The 18,706-nt window shown below is 39.6% G+C and overlaps 1 protein-coding gene across 1 annotated transcript; it reads left to right on the top strand.

The window, feature by feature from the left end:
* The first annotated feature begins 1,785 nt into the window (after nucleotides 1–1,785).
* On the top strand, nucleotides 1,786–3,982 carry LOC108856695 (glycerophosphocholine acyltransferase 1). Its single transcript, XM_018630559.2, is given in 9 exon segments — nucleotides 1,786–1,992; nucleotides 2,057–2,176; nucleotides 2,443–2,500; nucleotides 2,606–2,706; nucleotides 2,791–2,886; nucleotides 2,980–3,073; nucleotides 3,152–3,389; nucleotides 3,464–3,776; nucleotides 3,778–3,982. Coding segments are annotated over 9 exon segments (1,167 nt in total). The 5' UTR covers nucleotides 1,786–1,899; the 3' UTR covers nucleotides 3,832–3,982.
* Nucleotides 3,983–18,706: the final 14,724 nt, after the last annotated feature.

Genomic DNA, 18,706 nt, shown 5'->3' on the forward strand with positions numbered 1-18,706 from the left:
GAATATCGACTTAGTATGATGAACTCGTAAAACTCGTGTATCATTTAATTTGTTTGCTTTGATTTGGTTTACGAGAATCAATTTGAAGATAATGATTTTTTTTCTGATTCAGAAAACCTCGAACCATAAACATCAAAATATAGTTTATTCTTGAATTTATATTTATTTTATCTATTATTATTATATTTATTTTATTTAAATTTAAGTTTTTATTTTATTTTGATTTTATGAATTTTCTGATTTTTGTGGATTTTTATGATTTCTTTCAAGTTTTTATTATTTTTATATATTTATTTATATTTATTTCATTAATAAAATAAATAATTATTTGTGATTTTTTTGTAGTTGATTCTACTGTTTCTCGTAGATTCTAATAAAATAAAAATCATTATCATGAATTTAAATTTATTTTATTTAAATTTATTTTTTATTTTATTTTGATTTTTATGAATTTTTTATTTTTGGGATTTTTATGATTTTTTCAAGTTTTTATTATTATTATATTTTTATTTTTATTTATTTTATTAATAAAATAAAATAATTATTGTTGTGATTTTTGTAATTTTTTAAGATTTTTTGAATTTTATTTTGAATTTTTATGAATTTTTTATGATTTTTTTCTGTTTTCTGTATTTTCTATTTATTTATTATTAAAATATATTTAAAAAAAAACCGACACGTCATCAGTTTTGAACAGTACCGGTTATGATTTTGACTTGATGTACAAGTAAGCCAGATTGGAGGTTTAATATGCTAAATTTGCCAACTTGAGTGTTTAAAGTGCTTCTGAAATACTCTCAGGGTTTAAAGTGTAAGTGGCTGCCACTTTGAGGGTTTTTATGCGATTTTCCCCTAATAATACCCTGAAACTGAATAATACATTTTTATTAAAAATACAAGATCATTCAACATGAAAAAATATATAATATAATCAATGTTTTGAGTATTGAACCTAACCACAACAATACAAACTCGGATAATACTTACTATATAAAAAGTTGAACAAAAATTTAATAAAAGTATACTATTTCAATCATTAAAATCGTATCATGCTAATACAACTTTATAATATCTTACAAGAATAATATTTTTTTTTTAAATAGTTAAACATATGTGAAGATGATATAAAATGTGTTCTCATTATAAAAACCATTACAAACAAGAAATATAATAACTAAAGTAATATTATTTAATAAAATATATTTGACAACAAATACAAAAACAAAAACATAAACAAAAACAAAAACAAAAACAAGTGACAAAAATAAGCAAACATCAAAGATTAACTTAAATAGATATAATATTCCTCCTCACGTAAACTATCCGATTAGTCAATAAACACTATTATACACATGTATTGCAAATGTAAATCAAAAACACAAATCACAAAATCATTAAAAAAAACTGAAATCATATGTAAAGTATAACCCGCCCGAAGGACGGACCTATCCTAGTTCTCTATAAACTAAAGTGTAACCTAAAAGTTAGTGAAATTCAGTAGTACAGTTGACAAATTAAGCTTGTTGAACCCCCAAAACCAGGGTTCAACACCCATGCTGAACCTTTTGACACCTTTTTGTGAATCCAGTTAAAATCTCTTCTAGGTCCGTCACTGGTCCAACCAATTGGAAGAATTATAACTTTAGAAAAGTTTCAAACTTTTTTTCGAATTTTAAAATAAAATCTGAAAAATAAAATTTGGAAAATAAAGAAAAAGTTGAATGGGTCATTTTCTTATCTTTTGATCGGGAAAGCCCATTTTATTGTAGAATTGCTATTTTAAAAAAAGAAAAGAAATGTTCCAAAAAAAAAAATAAGAAAAGAAAAAGAGGAACGTTTTGCGTCATTCTTCTCTGGGTTTTCTCTTTCTACAAGCTTCTCTGCAATCTGACATTCCTAATGGCTAATAAAGAAGAACACTTCGAAGATTCAAACTCCATTGGAGGAGATACGTTTGGCGCTGTAAAACAACGTTTCAAGGATCGATCAAAGGTACGGCCTTCATCAGATTATATTTGATTTTTGGCCACTTTTCTGATTGGTTTTTTCATCACAGAAAGTTATTCATACCAGAGAGTTATTATCTAAACAAGCGGTGCAGACGCGCGAGATCTTATCCAAACAGGCCGTTAAGATCGCCAAACAAGCCGAAGAACACGAAAGATTCATCAACAAGGTAACACTGGTCTCCTCTTACTTTTCCCTTGATGTTTAGCTAGGGCTGGAATTTTCTGCCAGGTAGACATTGGGAATAAGAGAATAATCTAATGACGCCAAAAAACCTAGATTTTGTTTCATTAATTAAGCCAAGTATATGATTTTGTTTTGAATTTTGTTTGATTTTCAGCTCTTTCGTTTTGAATATATATTTCATCACCAGTTTTGCAATGTTATTATTTCAATTTGTTAATTTTTTTTTTGTGTGTGTGTTTGTGTGTCAAGGTTACACATCTTGTTGGGGTGCTCGGATTTGGAGGTTTTTGTTTCCTACTTGGAGCAAGTGAGTTCAAGATTATATATATATATATATATGTATATAAGTGTTTATACAAGAGATTTCTGATTAGAAATGAATGCTGTTAATGATTTGATGTTTTGTTCTCAGGGCCACAAGACATTCCTCTCGTTTACTGCCTCTTCTATGTCATCTTTGTTCCTCTCCGATGGATATATTACCGGTTTAAGAAGTGGCATTATTATCTTCTGGTAATGTCTCTCACACCCTTTTGAGGTTATGGTAATCTACGAAAAGTGTGTGTTTATTCGTAATACATTTTTTGTATGTGATAGGACTTTTGCTACTACGCCAACACAATCTTCTTGGTTGATCTTCTTTTGTATCCTAAAAATGAAAAGCTTTTCATGGTTTGCTTCTCTTTTGCAGAGGTATGCTTTTGTAACATGTATGTGACTCTTGTCTCTGTCTGTGTAAGCTGATTTATCAACTTGGTTGTGTCTTGTACTGCGGTTTATCTACAGGGACCATTGGCATGGGCGCTTATTGTATGGCGTTGCAGCCTGGTTTTTAGTTCGCCCGATAAGATTGTTAGTGTTCTTATACATCTCTTGCCTGGTGCGTTAAATGCTCTTTTTTTTTTCCTCGTTGTTGGCAAAAAAATATCCCTAGTCCTACAACGACTTTGTTTTTCAGGGCTCGTGTTCTTCACGATTAGGTGGTGGAACCCAGCGACATTTGCAGCTATGCGCCCTATGGGCACCGATCGTAGGGTTTCATGGCCTTACGTAGAAGACAAATCTTACCTTTTCACATGGCTGTTTCTCATCCCCTTGGTGGTTTATACTCTTTGGCAAGTGCTCTATTTTCTTATCGTCAATGTCCTGCGTAGGCAGAGACTCCTGAGAGATCCTGAAGTTATGACTTCATACAGGTATCAACCAGTTGCATCTATTATATCCTGTTGACTGACCATGACCTAATGTGAAACCTTCTTGGTCTGTGCAGAGAATTGTCCAAGAAAGCTCAAAAGGCAAACAATAAGTTATGGCAGCTCAGCGGTGTACTAGGCGATCAGAACCGTATGTGGATGTACATCCTCTTCCAGGCCATCTTCACGGTGGCGACTATGGCACTGACCGTACCCATCTTCTTATCGTATAGACTTCACGTGATCTTTCAGATCTTAAAGATTTCAGCGGCAGTGTGGAACGGAGGGAGCTTTTTACTTGAGGTAATGCCACGGCAAGTGATTCAGAAAGAGAAGAAGAAGAAAACAGAGATGCAGCCGATAGAGGAGCAGCCTCCGTCGCAACATGAACCAACAGGTGTTACCTCCAACTCAGAGTGAGCCAAAATCTACTACTGAAACATGATGGTACATATTAAAATAATGTTTCCTAATGCATGCCAGAATCATGGTTGTTGTTTCTTTTTTCCTCTGTAACGGTTTTTTCATATGGTCGGTTACATCATTCTAAAATGTTACATTGAATTATCTTTCTATAGCAGTTGGGTTTGCTTCTCTTTACCACAATATTGGTCTCAAGCAGTACCAGCTAACCGCATAGGATAAAATCACAATCACGTCGAAGGTCGCCAATGCTCAGAAAAGTGATATTAGAATTCAACATAGTTAGACTAACCTAAAGTCTGATTCAAATAAACGAAAAATCGGAGCTCAGAAACTAGGATCTGACACGTGCTAGATTTCAAAGACGGTGCAAGGAAACAACAAGGGAGCAGCCAGTAGTAATAGAGAGAGAGTATAACACTAGTAGACGGCATCGGTTGTATTGATCAGTAGTTCATGAAGGAGAGGAGTACTTAAAAAACTCTTTGTACTTATCCTATTGATCAATATAATCTCGTTTTTTTCAGTAGTTCATGAAGGAGAGGAGTACTTAAAAAACTCTTTGTACTTATCCTATTGATCAATATAATCTCGTTTTTTCCATTTTTGTGTGTTTTTTTTACAAGTTTGATACGTCAAAACATATCAAATTGGGTATCAGAGCCTTCCAGAAAACTGCCACCAAAAAATATCAAACATCAATCTTACCATGGAGCAGATGCAACAACAGATGAGTCGGATCTCAATCATCGAGCATGAGATAACTTGTCTGGGATCAATGAAAATGATGCAACAGCAGATCGCAGTCATGTTTAGTCGATGGGAGGTAGAACAGAAGGAAAAAGCCGAAACGAAACAAAAAACGAGCGAAACGAAAAAGGGGAAGGCTCATTAGACTGCAGGTTGATTTTGACTGTGACAGAAGGAGCCAGATGATGATCCCGACTTCGCTCCACCTACGAGAAGATGGTTACGTGAGTCGTAGGTATTTGGGTCAAGTATCGGGTCAACACGACAAAACTCAGCCGTGGAGACAACCAACGTTAGCTCGACGAATGGAGATGCCAACTTTCAATGGGGAGGAAGAGGAAGGTTGGATATTACGTGTTGAAGAGTATTTTGAGCTGGAAAATTTTTACGTAGGAAGAGAAGCTGAGATCAGTTCAGATGAGTTTCACCGGCGATGCCCTGCTATAGCATCGTTGGAAATGCAACCGAAACCCGTTTCAGAACTGGGGGCAGTTGAAGTACCGAGCATTAGAGCATTAGAGGGAAAACGTCTTTTGACCCTCAGACAAGGCAGCACCGTGAAAGAATGCAAATAAGATTTCATCAGTCCGGCGTCCAACGCGCCGAAGATAGCTGATCCTATATTGGAGATGGCGTACACCAATCGGTTACAATCAAAGATCAGAGCGGAAATTAAGATGTTCTATCCTCGGAACCTGCATGATATGATACAAAGAGTGAAACAGGTGGAGGAATGGTCAGGGGAGGAAACCACAGCTGCAATACGTTCTCCAAAGCCCAGTAGCGAAACCCAACGATTGTGGGCCGGCCCAATAACATCGGCCAAACTCATATCCAATCGCAAGCGAAACCCAAAAACCAAATCGCATCTACTACTTTCAATACGGGAAATGAAGCTAAGGTTCCGTTGAATCACGGGAGACTGAAGCCGCTTTTTCGGAGGCTGACTCCAGCGGAGGTCAAGAGATGGAAGATAGAGGGATTGTGCTTCAAGTGTGATGAGAAGTTGCACTCTAATCATCCTTGTCAGCAAGCTCAGCTCACTGTGTTGGTAGGTCACGCCAATGGAGTTGTTGGATGAACCTTTTGGGCTAGAGGTTGAAGAGGATGGGTGGAAGTGATTATAGCCGAGGTGTTAATAAATTCAGTGGTAAGCTTAACTTCTCCATGAACGATGAAGCTTCGAAGGATGATTGCAGGAGAGTTGGTTGTGGTGTTGATCGATAGTGGCACAACACATAACTTCATCTCGTAGCAGCTGGTTCACAAATTAAACCTGGCGACGAGTTCTACTGCAAAATACAGAGTGTTAGTCGCATGAGGTGTGAAGGTCCAAGGGAAGGGAGTTATTGAGAACGTGGAGTTGCAGTTACCAGCGTTTACGATAACCACTAGTTTCTTGCCGCTAGAATTGGGTGTGGCCAGTACCGGTCCTGAGTTTTCCGAGGCCCTATACAAAATTAGAAAAAAAATTAATACCATTTAAATATATTAAATAATTAATGCAAATTTTTTTTTATTATAATAATTATACATTTTATAAACAAAACAATCAACTAACTTAAATAATTTGTTAAAAATATCTACATATTACATAGTTTGATTAGCTTATTTATATGAAGTCTTTTAGTTTTATGTATTTTGTAGTTTTATTTAAACTAAATATGTAAAAATAATTATTTTATAAAGGTTTTTTCATAAAATGTGGGTCCCACAAAATGTGGGCCCCATTCAAATGCATCGCAAGTATGTGGTCAGGCCCGACACTGGGTGTGGCAGACGTTATTTTAGGGGTGCAGTAGTTGGATACTTTAGAGAGATGCAGGTTAGTTGGAAGTTACAAAATACGAAGATCTGGTTGAATTAGAATTGGGTGGAAATACAGGGCGGCAGTAGACAACATTCTGTGGCGGTGTCCTTGAAGTCTCCCAGGAAAGCAATGGGGAAGAGAAGGAATGATCGTGGAGTATGGTAAGATTCAGAGAGAGGATGTGTCTTTAGTAGTGACCACTCATGGGGATTGATGGGGTGAGCTCTTGAAGCAATATGCTATGGTATTTGAAGAGCCTAAATAATTGCCTCCACCCATAGGTAAGGAGCATAGTATCTCGTTAGAGGAAGGAGCAAGACCAGTCATCGTTAGATCATTTCGCTATTGACAGGTACAAAAAGCAGAGATTGAGAAGAAAATTTCCTCGACGTTAGCTGCAGGGATAAACCGAGAGAGCGGCAGCCCCTTCTCTTGTTCGGTTTTGCTAGTCAGGAAAAAGGACGGAAGCTGGCGGTTTTGTGTCGATTATAGGGATCTAAATAGGGTAACAGAACAAGACAAATATCCTATCCCTATGACTGACCAGTTGTTGGATGAGCTACATGGTGATAGGGTCTTTTCCAAGCTGGATTTAAAGTCAGAGTACCATCAGATTTTAGTGAAGAAGGAGGATGTTCCAAAGACGGCATTCAGGACGCATGATGGTCATTACGAGTTCCTGGTGATGCCATTTGGACTATCGAATGCCCCTGCTACCTTCCAATCGTTGATGAATCAGGTATTCAGACCCTATTTACGCTGCTGTGTACTTGATGAGGACATTGAACCAGACCTAACTGAACCTGACATTCAAGACATGATCATCAACATAACCAAACCAGAGATAGACCAAGAAGTGCCCATACCAACCATATTCAAGGGAGCTATCACTAGACAAAGAGCTTAGATACTTCAACATAAATTTAATGAGAGCATGATACTTGCTTCTGATCTTGGTCAGGTTAAACCAGTTGATGGAGTTACCAAAGATGTTACTAAGAGAGGTGCCTTGAAGGTTGAAGAGCCGGCTGAGAGCTATCAAACATCAAGAGAAGATCCTTGGCCATTCATTCCAGATCAATGCCACAACAATTTGATGATCATTACCATAGAAGATCAAATTGATTAGCAAGACTCTTGGACGGGGCTAGCAACTAGGCAAGCTCTTTGTGTGTGCTCTTTTCCTTGCTCTTGGTTTTGTCCCAAGTGGTTTTCCGGAGGAAGGTTTTTAATGAGGCCACAGCTAGCTTAACATATCGCCTAAGTGCCATTCTCAGTCCAAGACTATGAAGACTCATGTATTATTTGGTTTCCATTTTTACACTATAGTTTATTTCATTTGACGCAAAGGAGCATGTTCCTTAGTCATATTTATATGTTTTGCTAACCCTTTTTTGGGGCAGACTTGATTAATCATAAACTTTCTTTCAAAGAAACCCTAAGAGTTCTCTCAAACAGACTCGCCTCCTTCTCTCTCTGCCTTGTGAGACCAGCATCTCCACAGCTTTGAGGATCCCTGTGTTGTATCACGAGCCTTTCATCTCTCGTGTGGTGCACTTCAATCCATCCAGCTACTCTCTCTCGGTTTCTCTTGGTTGATTAGATCAATCCAACTGAACCACCTCTTGATCCAGATCGGCTCCTTCTCTCTTACTTGAATCCTACAGCCTTTGTCAGCCTAGGCTTGTATCATTTCTGGTATCAGAGCTAAAGTTCCTTCAGCATCAGGGTGTATCTATCTTCTCTACTTGTTTAAATCGTTTTAGTTCCATCCTGTTGCATTCATCAATAAAAAAAAGAAGAGAAAATCGTTTGTTCCTTTTCAAATAGTTTAAACTTGCATAATCCTATTTTGAAAACCCATAAAAAGTGTGTTCTTCTTTCTGTTCATCATTAGATCAAGTTGTTTATCTGTTAGATCATCCTTTTGGTTTCAAAAAAAAAAAAATTTACTCATCAAATCTTGCTCATCAAGCTGCATATTCGGGTTTCCTTTTCTTTTGGTCGAGGATTTCAAGTCTGGTCGATACTTTCCTTTTCTGTCGACCCGCCTTTAAAACTTCATTTAAAAACTTGCTTGCACCCAAATCTTTTCCTTTCTTTAGTAGTTTTCAAATTTTACAAAACTCAAAACAAAAAAAGAAAGATTTCATATTTCTAATTTTCGTTTTTATCTCTTACTTGCCTAGAAACTAAGGTTCTTATTTTCCTTTGAGCTACAACTTAAGCATGGGAGACGCAACCGAGAAAGCTTCATGATGCAAGTTCTTAATGCCTTGAGGGAAGACATGAGGATCATGCGCCAAGACCTTGGAGATAGATTGACCAGAGTTGAGCAGAGACCCACAATGCAAACTACCCGGAATGTTGATAGGTTCCTGAACCCAAACCAACACCATCAAGCTCCAACCGGTCCAAACAATAGGCGAACTGGGGTACACATCAATGACAGTCCAGAGACTAGCACTCATAACCAACAGAATGAAGAGGACACGGTACAACAATATGTTCCTAATCCTAATCCTAGAGCAAGAGTTCAGCAAGATGACTATGGGGAAGAAGAGGAAGAGGAAGAGGGAGAGGACTACTTACCTCCACCTAGAGCTCCGCGGAGACCAATCCGTAACCAAGGATTTGAAGAAGAGGACTACATACCTTTACATAGAGGTCCTCGCCAGCAGAACTACAACCAAGGGGTGGATCATCTTAAGATGACGTCACCTAGCTATGCGGGAAAGGTTGATCCTGAAGCTTATCTTGATTGGGAGAAGAGAATGGATCACATATTTGCTTATTACAACCACCCTGGCCCCAAAAGAGTTGATTTGGCAGTAGCTCAGCTCACGGAGAATGCCCTTTCCTGGTGGGATAGATTGTGCTCAGACCGTAGGAGAGGACACTTGAGACAACTAGACTCTTGGTTAGACATGAAAGATGGTATGAGGCAGAGGTTTGTGCCGCAACATTATCACAAAGATTTGCATAGGAAGTTCAGAACACTTAAGCAAGGAAGCAAGTCAGTGGAGGACTACTATGAAGAGTTTGAGAAGCTAAGAAACCGCCTTGATCTTAATGAAGATGAGGAGACAATTATGGCTCAATTCATAGATGGGTTGCACGATAGGGTAAGCAGCAAGGTTGAGAGGCAAGCATATGGAGACCTTAAAGACCTATTTCACTTGGCTGTACAAGCGGACAACACATCAAGAAGAAGAGCACCAGAGGCAGGTCCCAATCTACTTTGAACTCAAACAACAGCAACTACAATAAGTCAGTAGACAAGGGCAAAGGAATTGAAGGAGACACCCGCCCCAAGTCTCACTCTGGGGAAACCAACAAAGACACTATGACTGAGCCAGCTAAGACTACTACTCCTCAACGTGCCAGAGACATTACTTGCTTCAAGTGTAGAGGCCGAGGGCATATGGCTAGCGAGTGTCCAAACCAGAGGGTTATGATGCTCACTGATGATGGGTATGAATCACATGATGAAGATGCACCTTTAGGTACATGCAGAATATGGGGAGATTGAATTTCCAGACGTGGGGGAGAGCTTAATGATCAGGCGAGTGCTTAGTGTCTTGGTACTGTTATGGTATTTTTGTTTAGGGTCGTTTGAGTACTACGGAACACTAGAAGAGATTGTATGAGAGACAAGAATTCGTGAACTAGAAGATGTATATTGAGTTTATGATTCGGGACTACAACATGTTGGTGTATAAACCCTAGTCTTTGCCGCCTAAACTCTAATCTCCTAGTCTAGAAAAGTCGATCCCTTATTCTAGGGTTTGGGCTCCCCTTTTATAGATGTAGATGTCGGTTCCAAGTAATGGAACTCTTCCATAATCGGAAATGGAAGTTTCCCCTTAGACGGAAAACTTCTATTTTGCTTCAAAGGTCGATCCAATCAAGGGGGTCGGACCTATGGCAGGGGTTGGTCCCTGGTTTCATCTTGAGCAAGGGTCGGAAGTCGAGGACCTATCCGGAAGCTGGAGAAAACTTATGTCTGGATATTTTTCCCCAACAGTTTGCCCCTTATTCCTTGATTTGCTCGTGGAGATCAAGGGATAACGTGTATTCTTGGACCTTGGTAATTTTTTCTTAGGACGAGGTCTTCCTTGGATACCTTGTCTTCTAGCATTGAGTTAGGCCGGGACCTTTGCTGGTGACGGAAGCAATGATTTTATGAGGCTTTAAATGTCATAACCTTCCCGGATTGTTCGGATCCTTGCCTTAGCCCTCTTTCAGATGAAGAGATGGGACGGGACGATCCCCTTCCGAAGAATCAAGGTATACGGGCCTTGCATGTGAGATTGCTCGATTGGAGTGGGCTTCGTGAAAAATCCCAACGACGGTTAAGTTTCCTCCGTTTGGCGCCCATTTGGTCGCATGGCGATTCGCACGAGGCGCGTGGTTGCCAACCTAGGGTTTCTTCCTTCTCTCTCTCATTTGATTGAGACCAATCCTCTTCCCTCTCATTTCTTCTCCATATTTCTCAAGATTTTCTCTCGGCGGCTTCCTTCTTCGGAGATTCCTTCTCGCTGTTTGACAGGTAGCCGTCTTCTTCCCTTTTCTTCTTTCTTTGCTAGATCGTTCTCTGATTATGTCCGACGGTTCCCCTTGCAAAACCCTAGACTCCCCCGTAGACAGTAGGGTAAGATCTAGAACCCTAGATTCGATGAACTCTTCCTCTCTCTCCCCTAAACCCGTAGTCGATGCGGAAAATCCCCGTCTTGACGAGGCTGAGAACGTCTCCTCCGATGATGAAGCCGAAGGATCTCTATTGGTGGGTCCGGTTTCCAGGATCGGAAAGAGGGATGTAGACGAATGGAGAAGGAAGAACGATCTTCCTGAAGATCTGGTTATTCGGATTCCGGGTCCTTCCGACAGTATTTCGGACTTTGGAGTCGATGAGGTCCCGATCTACGAGGCGTATTTCGAGTCGGGCTTTCAAGATCGCATTCCTTCGCTGATCGCGAAGCTCTCGGAGCACTTGGACATCTCTCCGGGTCAGCTGACTCCTCCAGCCTGGAGGACCTTGATTGCGATTCAAAACCTCGGCGACTTGGAGCGCTTAGTGCTAGGAGTGAACGAGGTGCTCTACTCATACTACGTAGCCAACTTGCCTCGATCAAGGGAAAAGTATTATCTCCATCCTCCTAGTAACCATGCCTTGGTTCGAGAGATTGAGAAGGGCGTAAGGAAGCGTCATCCAGTATTTAGTGGTAGATGGGCAGAGAGATTCGCCTTCGTAACCCTTCCTAGATTTTCTCCTATTTGGCATGTAGTGGGTATGTTACTATATTTTTCAATAGTCTTTGGTTGTGATATTGACTTGTCCTTTTTTTCTGATTGCAGACGTGCCTCGCAAACCCGTGCCAGAAGGGAAAGAAGTTGCTGATCAAGTCCTTGATCTTCATTCATCACGTCGTCAGATCTCCTTCCTCACCAGCAAAGAAGCCTTAGAGCAGTGCAACATTTGGGGTAAGCTTTTCACACCATATCTCTCTTTGCTAGTTGATTTATTGATTCCTTGCGTTGTCTTTTCCAGGTAATATGTCGGGATCAACAGGAGAACAAGCTATGGACGCGTTCATGAAGGCCGCGGAGAAGCTCTCAGCCATGAAGCCTACTCCTAAGGCTACTGTCTCGGGTGATGATGACGTTCTCTTTCTCAAGAGTACCAAGCGTAAGGGACCTACTAGTTCAGCTTCCTCTGCATCTAGGAGGAGAACTCGGGCCTCGGGATCGACTCTGAAGCCCTTTCTTCGGCCTTGCGTGGATCTGGCCAAGGTTGTGGCTGATCTTTCCTCCACGACGTTCCCTGAGAGCGCCAGCTTTCTTCCTTCTGGGGACATCTCGAAGGCCTTTGGGACCATCCAATTTGATCTCCTCTAGGTACGACCTCGCGTCTTCGCCTTTTTTCACGTTTATTATATGGATTGATGAACATTGTGGTTTGGTTTGCAGGCTATGTCTCAAATTCACCACCTCGAGGATATGGTGAACGAGCAATCATCCAAGAAAGAGATGGAGACCTTGAATGCTCAGCTTAGGGAGGAGAAGGATAAGGCCCTGGCTCAGAGGAAGGAGATCAAGTCCCTTCAGCTTAAGCTGAAGAATTCAAAGGAGGCCGAGGCTGCTACTGCTGCTGAGAATACCGCTCTGACGCGCCAGTTGGAGAAGACCCATGAGGAGCTGTGTGGGCTGAAGTCGGAGAAGGAGTCCTTTGAGGATGAGAACATGATATCCGTGAGTGTAGCCAAGGTGGTTGCCCGCTGGGAGCTGATGAGGGAATGGCTCAAGGAGCAGACCGACAAGTGGGAGCTGACCGTGGAGTTTGATCGTTACAAGCTGGTGAAGGAGTCTGAGGCCAAGCTGCGTGGGCTGTCTCCTCCTTCGTTTGATGATGAGCCACCTCTCCCTGAAGAGCGTGCTGCCAGACCTCTCCTGCTCCATCTGAAGAAGCGGCTGCTTCTCCGATGGCCTGATCTCCCTTCGTATATCATCTCTCGAACTCATGATCTTTTGAGCCCTTTGGGCTTTTGTTGTTGTTTTCATCCTTCGGGGTTTTGTTTTTAAACCTCAGGCCTTCGTGCCTTTATACTTTATAAGTACTGCCCCTCGAGGGTCTTAGACTTTTTAATCTATTTTCTTATGCTCCTTTCTTTTTTTCATGAGTAGCGTAGAGTCGTCTTCCAAAAGATATCGTCTTGCTTGTATCTCTAAGATAGGGGAATTTCTTATCTTGGGTTATGGGCCGAAGGCCGACCATAACCCTAATCAGATCAGTCAAGGTCTTAGGAGCTGATGATAGTCCTACACCCTAGGGTTGCACTGCTCCGGATTTCCGAGGCTTAAGGGCCTGGACTTTCCCACCGTGTCGACAGTCTAGGAGTCTAGATTTTGCTGAGAAAACTTCGTATCTTCAGAATGCAAGGACGTCTAGTTAGACGCGTAGATTTGTAGGAAAGGTTTAACCCTCGGAAGGTCTGGAACCTTGTAAGGGTGATATACCATGGATTTTACCCGTTTTTAAACATGGTATACTAGTATTTTATTATATATTTAATATGTTATCTAGCCTATTAGGTATGTTTTCAGGTTCAGGAGCATTTTGTGAGAAAGTGATATTTTTGGAGCATTTTGGAGTACAAGAGATGATATACCCGAGTTGACCATTCAAGACTAAGTCGGAAGTCAACATTGTGATAATAATCGATCGATACTCATCTTGAGTTGTCGATCGATGTAGCTGAGAAGATCCGCGTACTAGAAGATTATAATCGATCGATACACATCCAGTGTTGTCGATCGATATCGAAGACGAAATGGTTTAGCCGACTACTTAACCAAGACTTCACCAAATGATGATCGATTAGCATGTTCTGACATATGCCATTATCTTCATGATTCTTATCAAACCAGGATGAACCACGATCTAAGAAGCTTTATTTGGAACCACTAATCAGTGGAGAATAACCAGGAAGTTGAATAAATCTCATAGAAGTTGTGAGTAAGAAGATATCCCACTTTCTATCCAGATGATTCCAGATTAGCCTGTTCGGACATATGACAATATCTTCATGATTCTTAACAAACCAGGATGAACCACGATCTAAGAAGCTTTATTTTGAACCACTAATCAGTGGAGAATAACAAGGAAGTTGAATAAATTAATAAGTGTTGTGAGCAAGAAGATATCCCACCTTCTATCCAGATGATTCCAGATTAGCCTGTTCGGACATATGTCATGATTCTTATCAAACCAGGATGAACCAATATGTACAAAGCTTGATTGGGAACCACTAATCAGTGGAGAATAACCAGGAAGTTGAATAAATCTCATAGGAGTTGTGAGTAAGAAGAAATCCCACTTTTTATCCAGGTGATTCCAGATTAGCCTGTTTGGATATATGGCAATATCTTCATGATTCTTATCAAACCAGGATGAACCACGATCTAAGAAGCTTTATTTGGAACCATTAATCAGTGGATAATAACCAGGAAGTTGAATAAATCTCATAAGAGTTGTGAGGAAGAAGATATCCCACCTTCTATACAGATGATTCCAGATTAGCCTGTTCGGAGATATGGCAATATCTTCATGATTCTTATCAAACCAGGATGAACCACAATCTAAGAAGCTTTATTTGGAACCACTAATCAGTGGAGAATAACCAGGAAGTTGAATAAATCTCATAAGTGTTGTGAGCAAGAAGATATCCCACCTTCTATCCAGATGATTCCAGATTAGCCTGTTTGTACATATGCCATTATCTTCATGATTCTTATCAAACCAGGATGAACCAAGATGTAAGAAGCTTGATTGGGAACCACTAATCAGTGGAGAATAACCAGGAAGTTGAATAAACTCATAGGAGTTGTGAGTAAAAGATATCCCACTTTCTATCCAGATTAGCCTGTTCGGACATATGGCAATATCTTCATGATTCTTATCAAACCAAGGTGAACCACGATCTAAGAAGCTTTATTTGGAACCACTAATCAGTGGAGAATAACCAGGAAGTTGAATAAATCTCATAAGTGTTGTGAGTAAGAAGATATCCCACCTTCTATCCAGATGATTCCAGATTAGCCTGTTCGGACATATGCCATTATCTTCATGATTCTTATCAAACCAGGATGAACCACGATCTAAGAAGCTTGATTTGGAACCACTAATCAGTGGAGAATAACCAGGAAGTTGAATAAATCTCATAAGTATTGTGAGCAAGAAGATATCCCACCTTCTATCCAGATGATTCCAGATTAGCCTGTTCGGAGATATGGCAATATCTTCATGATTCTTATCAAACCAGGATGAACCACGATCTAAGAAGCTTTATTTCGAACCACTAATCAGTGGAGAATAACCAGGAAGTTGAATAAATCTCATAAGTTTTGTAAGCAAGAAAATATCCCACCTTCTATCCAGATGATTCCAGATTAGCCTGTTCGGAAATATGCCATTATCTTCATGATTCTTATCAAACCATGATGAACCAATATGTAAGAAGCTTGATTGGGAACCACTAATCAGTGGAGAATAACCAGGAAGTTGAATAAATCTCATAGGAGTTGTGAGTAAGAAGATATCCCACTTTCTATCCAGATGATTCCAGATTAGCTTGTTCGGACATATGACAATATCTTCATGATTCTTATCAAACCAGGATGAACCACGATCTAAGAAGCTTTATTTGGAACCACTAATCAGTGGAGAATAACCAGGAAGTTGAATAAATCTCATAAGTGTTGTGAGCAAGAAGATATCCCACCTTCTATCCAGATGATTCCAGATTAGCCTGTTCGGACATATGCCATTATCTTCATGATTCTTATCAAACCAGGATGAACCACGATCTAAGAAGCTTTATTTGGAACCACTAATCAGTGGAGAATAACCAGGAAGTTGAATAAATCTCATAAGTATTGTGAGCAAGAAGATATCCCACCTTCTATCCAGATGATTCCAGATTAGCCTGTTCGGACATATGGCAATATCTTCATGATTCTTATCAAACCAGGATGAACCACGATCTAAGAAGCTTTATTTGGAACCACTAATCAGTGGAGAATAACCAGGAAGTTGAATAAATCTCATAAGTGTTGTGAGCAAGAAGATATCCCACTTTCTATCCAGATGATTCCAGATTAGCCTGTTCGGACATATGGCAATATCTTCATGATTCTTATCAAACCAGGATGAACCAATCTAAGAAGCTTGATTGGGAACCACTAATCAGTGGAGAATAACCAGGAAGTTGAATAAATCTCATAAGTGTTGTGAGTAAGAAGATATCCCACCTTCTATCCAGATGATTCCAGATTAGCCTGTTCGGACATATGCCATTATCTTCATGATTCTTATCAAACCAGGATGAACCACGATCTAAGAAGCTTTATTTGGAACCACTAATCAGTGGAGAATAACCAGGAAGTTGAATAAATCTCATAGGAGTTGTGAGTAAGAAGATATCCCACTTTCTATCCAGATGATTCCAGATTAGCCTGTTCGGACATATGGCAATATCTTCATGATTCTTATCAAACCAGGATGAACCACGATCTAAGAAGCTTTATTTGGAACCACTAATCAGTGGAGAATAACCAGGAAGTTGAATAAATCTCATAAGTGTTGTGAGCAAGAAGATATCCCACTTCTATCCAGATGATTCCAGATTAGCCTGTTCGGACATATGCCATTATCTTCATGATTCTTATCAAACCAGGATGAACCACGATCTAAGAAGCTTTATTTGGAACCACTAATCAGTGGAGAATAACCAGGAAGTTGAATAAATCTCATAGGAGTTGTGAGTAAGAAGATATCCCACTTTCTATCCAGATGATTCCAGATTAGCCTGTTCGGACATATGGCAATATCTTCATGATTCTTATCAAACCAGGATGAACCACGATCTAAGAAGCTTTATTTGGAACCACTAATCAGTGGAGAATAACCAGGAAGTTGAATAAATCTCATAAGTGTTGTGAGCAAGAAGATATCCCACTTTCTATCCAGATGATTCCAGATTAGCCTGTTCGGACATATGCCATTATCTTCATGATTCTTATCAAACCAGGATGAACCACGATCTAAGAAGCTTTATTTGGAACCACTAATCAGTGGAGAATAACCAGGAAGTTGAATAAATCTCATAAGTGTTGTGAGCAAGAAGATATCCCACTTTCTATCCAGATGATTCCAGATTAGCCTGTTCGGACATATGGCAATATCTTCATGATTCTTATCAAACCAGGATGAACCACGATCTAAGAAGCTTTATTTGGAACCACTAATCAGTGGAGAATAACCAGGAAGTTGAATAAATCTCATAAGTGTTGTGAGTAAGAAGATATCCCACCTTCTATCCAGATGATTCCAGATTAGCCTGTTCGGACATATGGCAATATCTTCATGATTCTTATCAAACCAGGATGAACCACGATCTAAGAAGCTTGATTGGGAACCACTAATCAGTGGAGAATAACCAGGAAGTTGAATAAATCTCATAGGAGTTGTGAGTAAGAAGATATCCCACTTTCTATCCAGATGATTCCAGATTAGCCTGTTCGGACATATGGCAATATCTTCATGATTCTTATCAAACCAGGATGAACCACGATCTAAGAAGCTTTATTTGGAACCACTAATCAGTGGAGAATAACCAGGAAGTTGAATAAATCTCATAAGTGTTGTGAGCAAGAAGATATCCCACCTTCTATCCAGATGATTCCAGATTAGCCTGTTCGGACATATGCCATTATCTTCATGATTCTTATCAAACCAGGATGAACCAATATCTAAGAAGCTTTATTGGGAACCACTAATCAGTGGAGAATAACCAGGAAGTTGAATAAATCTCATAGGAGTTGTGAGTAAAAAGATATCCCACTTTCTATCCAGATTAGCCTGTTCGGACATATGGCAATATCTTCATGATTCTTATCAAACCAGGATGAACCACGATCTAAGAAGCTTTATTTGGAACCACTAATCAGTGGAGAATAACCAGGAAGTTGAATAAATCTCATAAGTGTTGTGAGTAAGAAGATATCCCACTTTCTATCCAGATGATTCCAGATTAGCCTGTTCGGACATATGCCATTATCTTCATGATTCTTATCAAACCAGGATGAACCAATCTGTAAGAAGCTTTATTGGGAACCACTAATCAGTGGAGAATAACCAGGAAGTTGAATAAATCTCATAAGTGTTGTGAGCCGGAAGATATCCCACTTCTATCCAGATGATTCCAGATTAGCCTGTTCGGACATATACCATTATCTTCATGATTCTTATCAAACCAGGATGAACCAATATCTAAGAAGCTTTATTTGGAACCACTAATCAGTGGAGAATAACCAGGAAGTTGAATAAATCTCATAAGTGTTGTGAGTAAGAAGATATCCCACCTTCTATGATGATTCCAGATTAGCCTGTTCGGACATATGCCATTATCTTCATGATTCTTATCAAACCAGGATGAACCAATATCTAAGAAGCTTTATTTGGAACCACTAATCAGTGGAGAATAACCAGGAAGTTGAATAAATCTCATAAGTGTTGTGAGTAAGAAGATATCCCACTTTCTATCCAGATGATTCCAGATTAGCCTGTTCGGACATATGCCATTATCTTCATGATTCTTATCAAACCAGGATGAACCAATATCTAAGAAGCTTTATTTGGAACCACTAATCAGTGGAGAATAACCAGGAAGTTGAATAAATCTCATAGGAGTTGTGAGTAAGAAGATATCCCACTTTCTATCCAGATGATTCCAGATTAGCCTGTTCGGACATATGGCAATATCTTCATGATTCTTAT

This window comes from Raphanus sativus, chromosome 7 (assembly GCF_000801105.2).
Source record: "Raphanus sativus cultivar WK10039 chromosome 7, ASM80110v3, whole genome shotgun sequence".
NCBI classification, from domain to species: domain Eukaryota; kingdom Viridiplantae; phylum Streptophyta; class Magnoliopsida; order Brassicales; family Brassicaceae; genus Raphanus; species Raphanus sativus.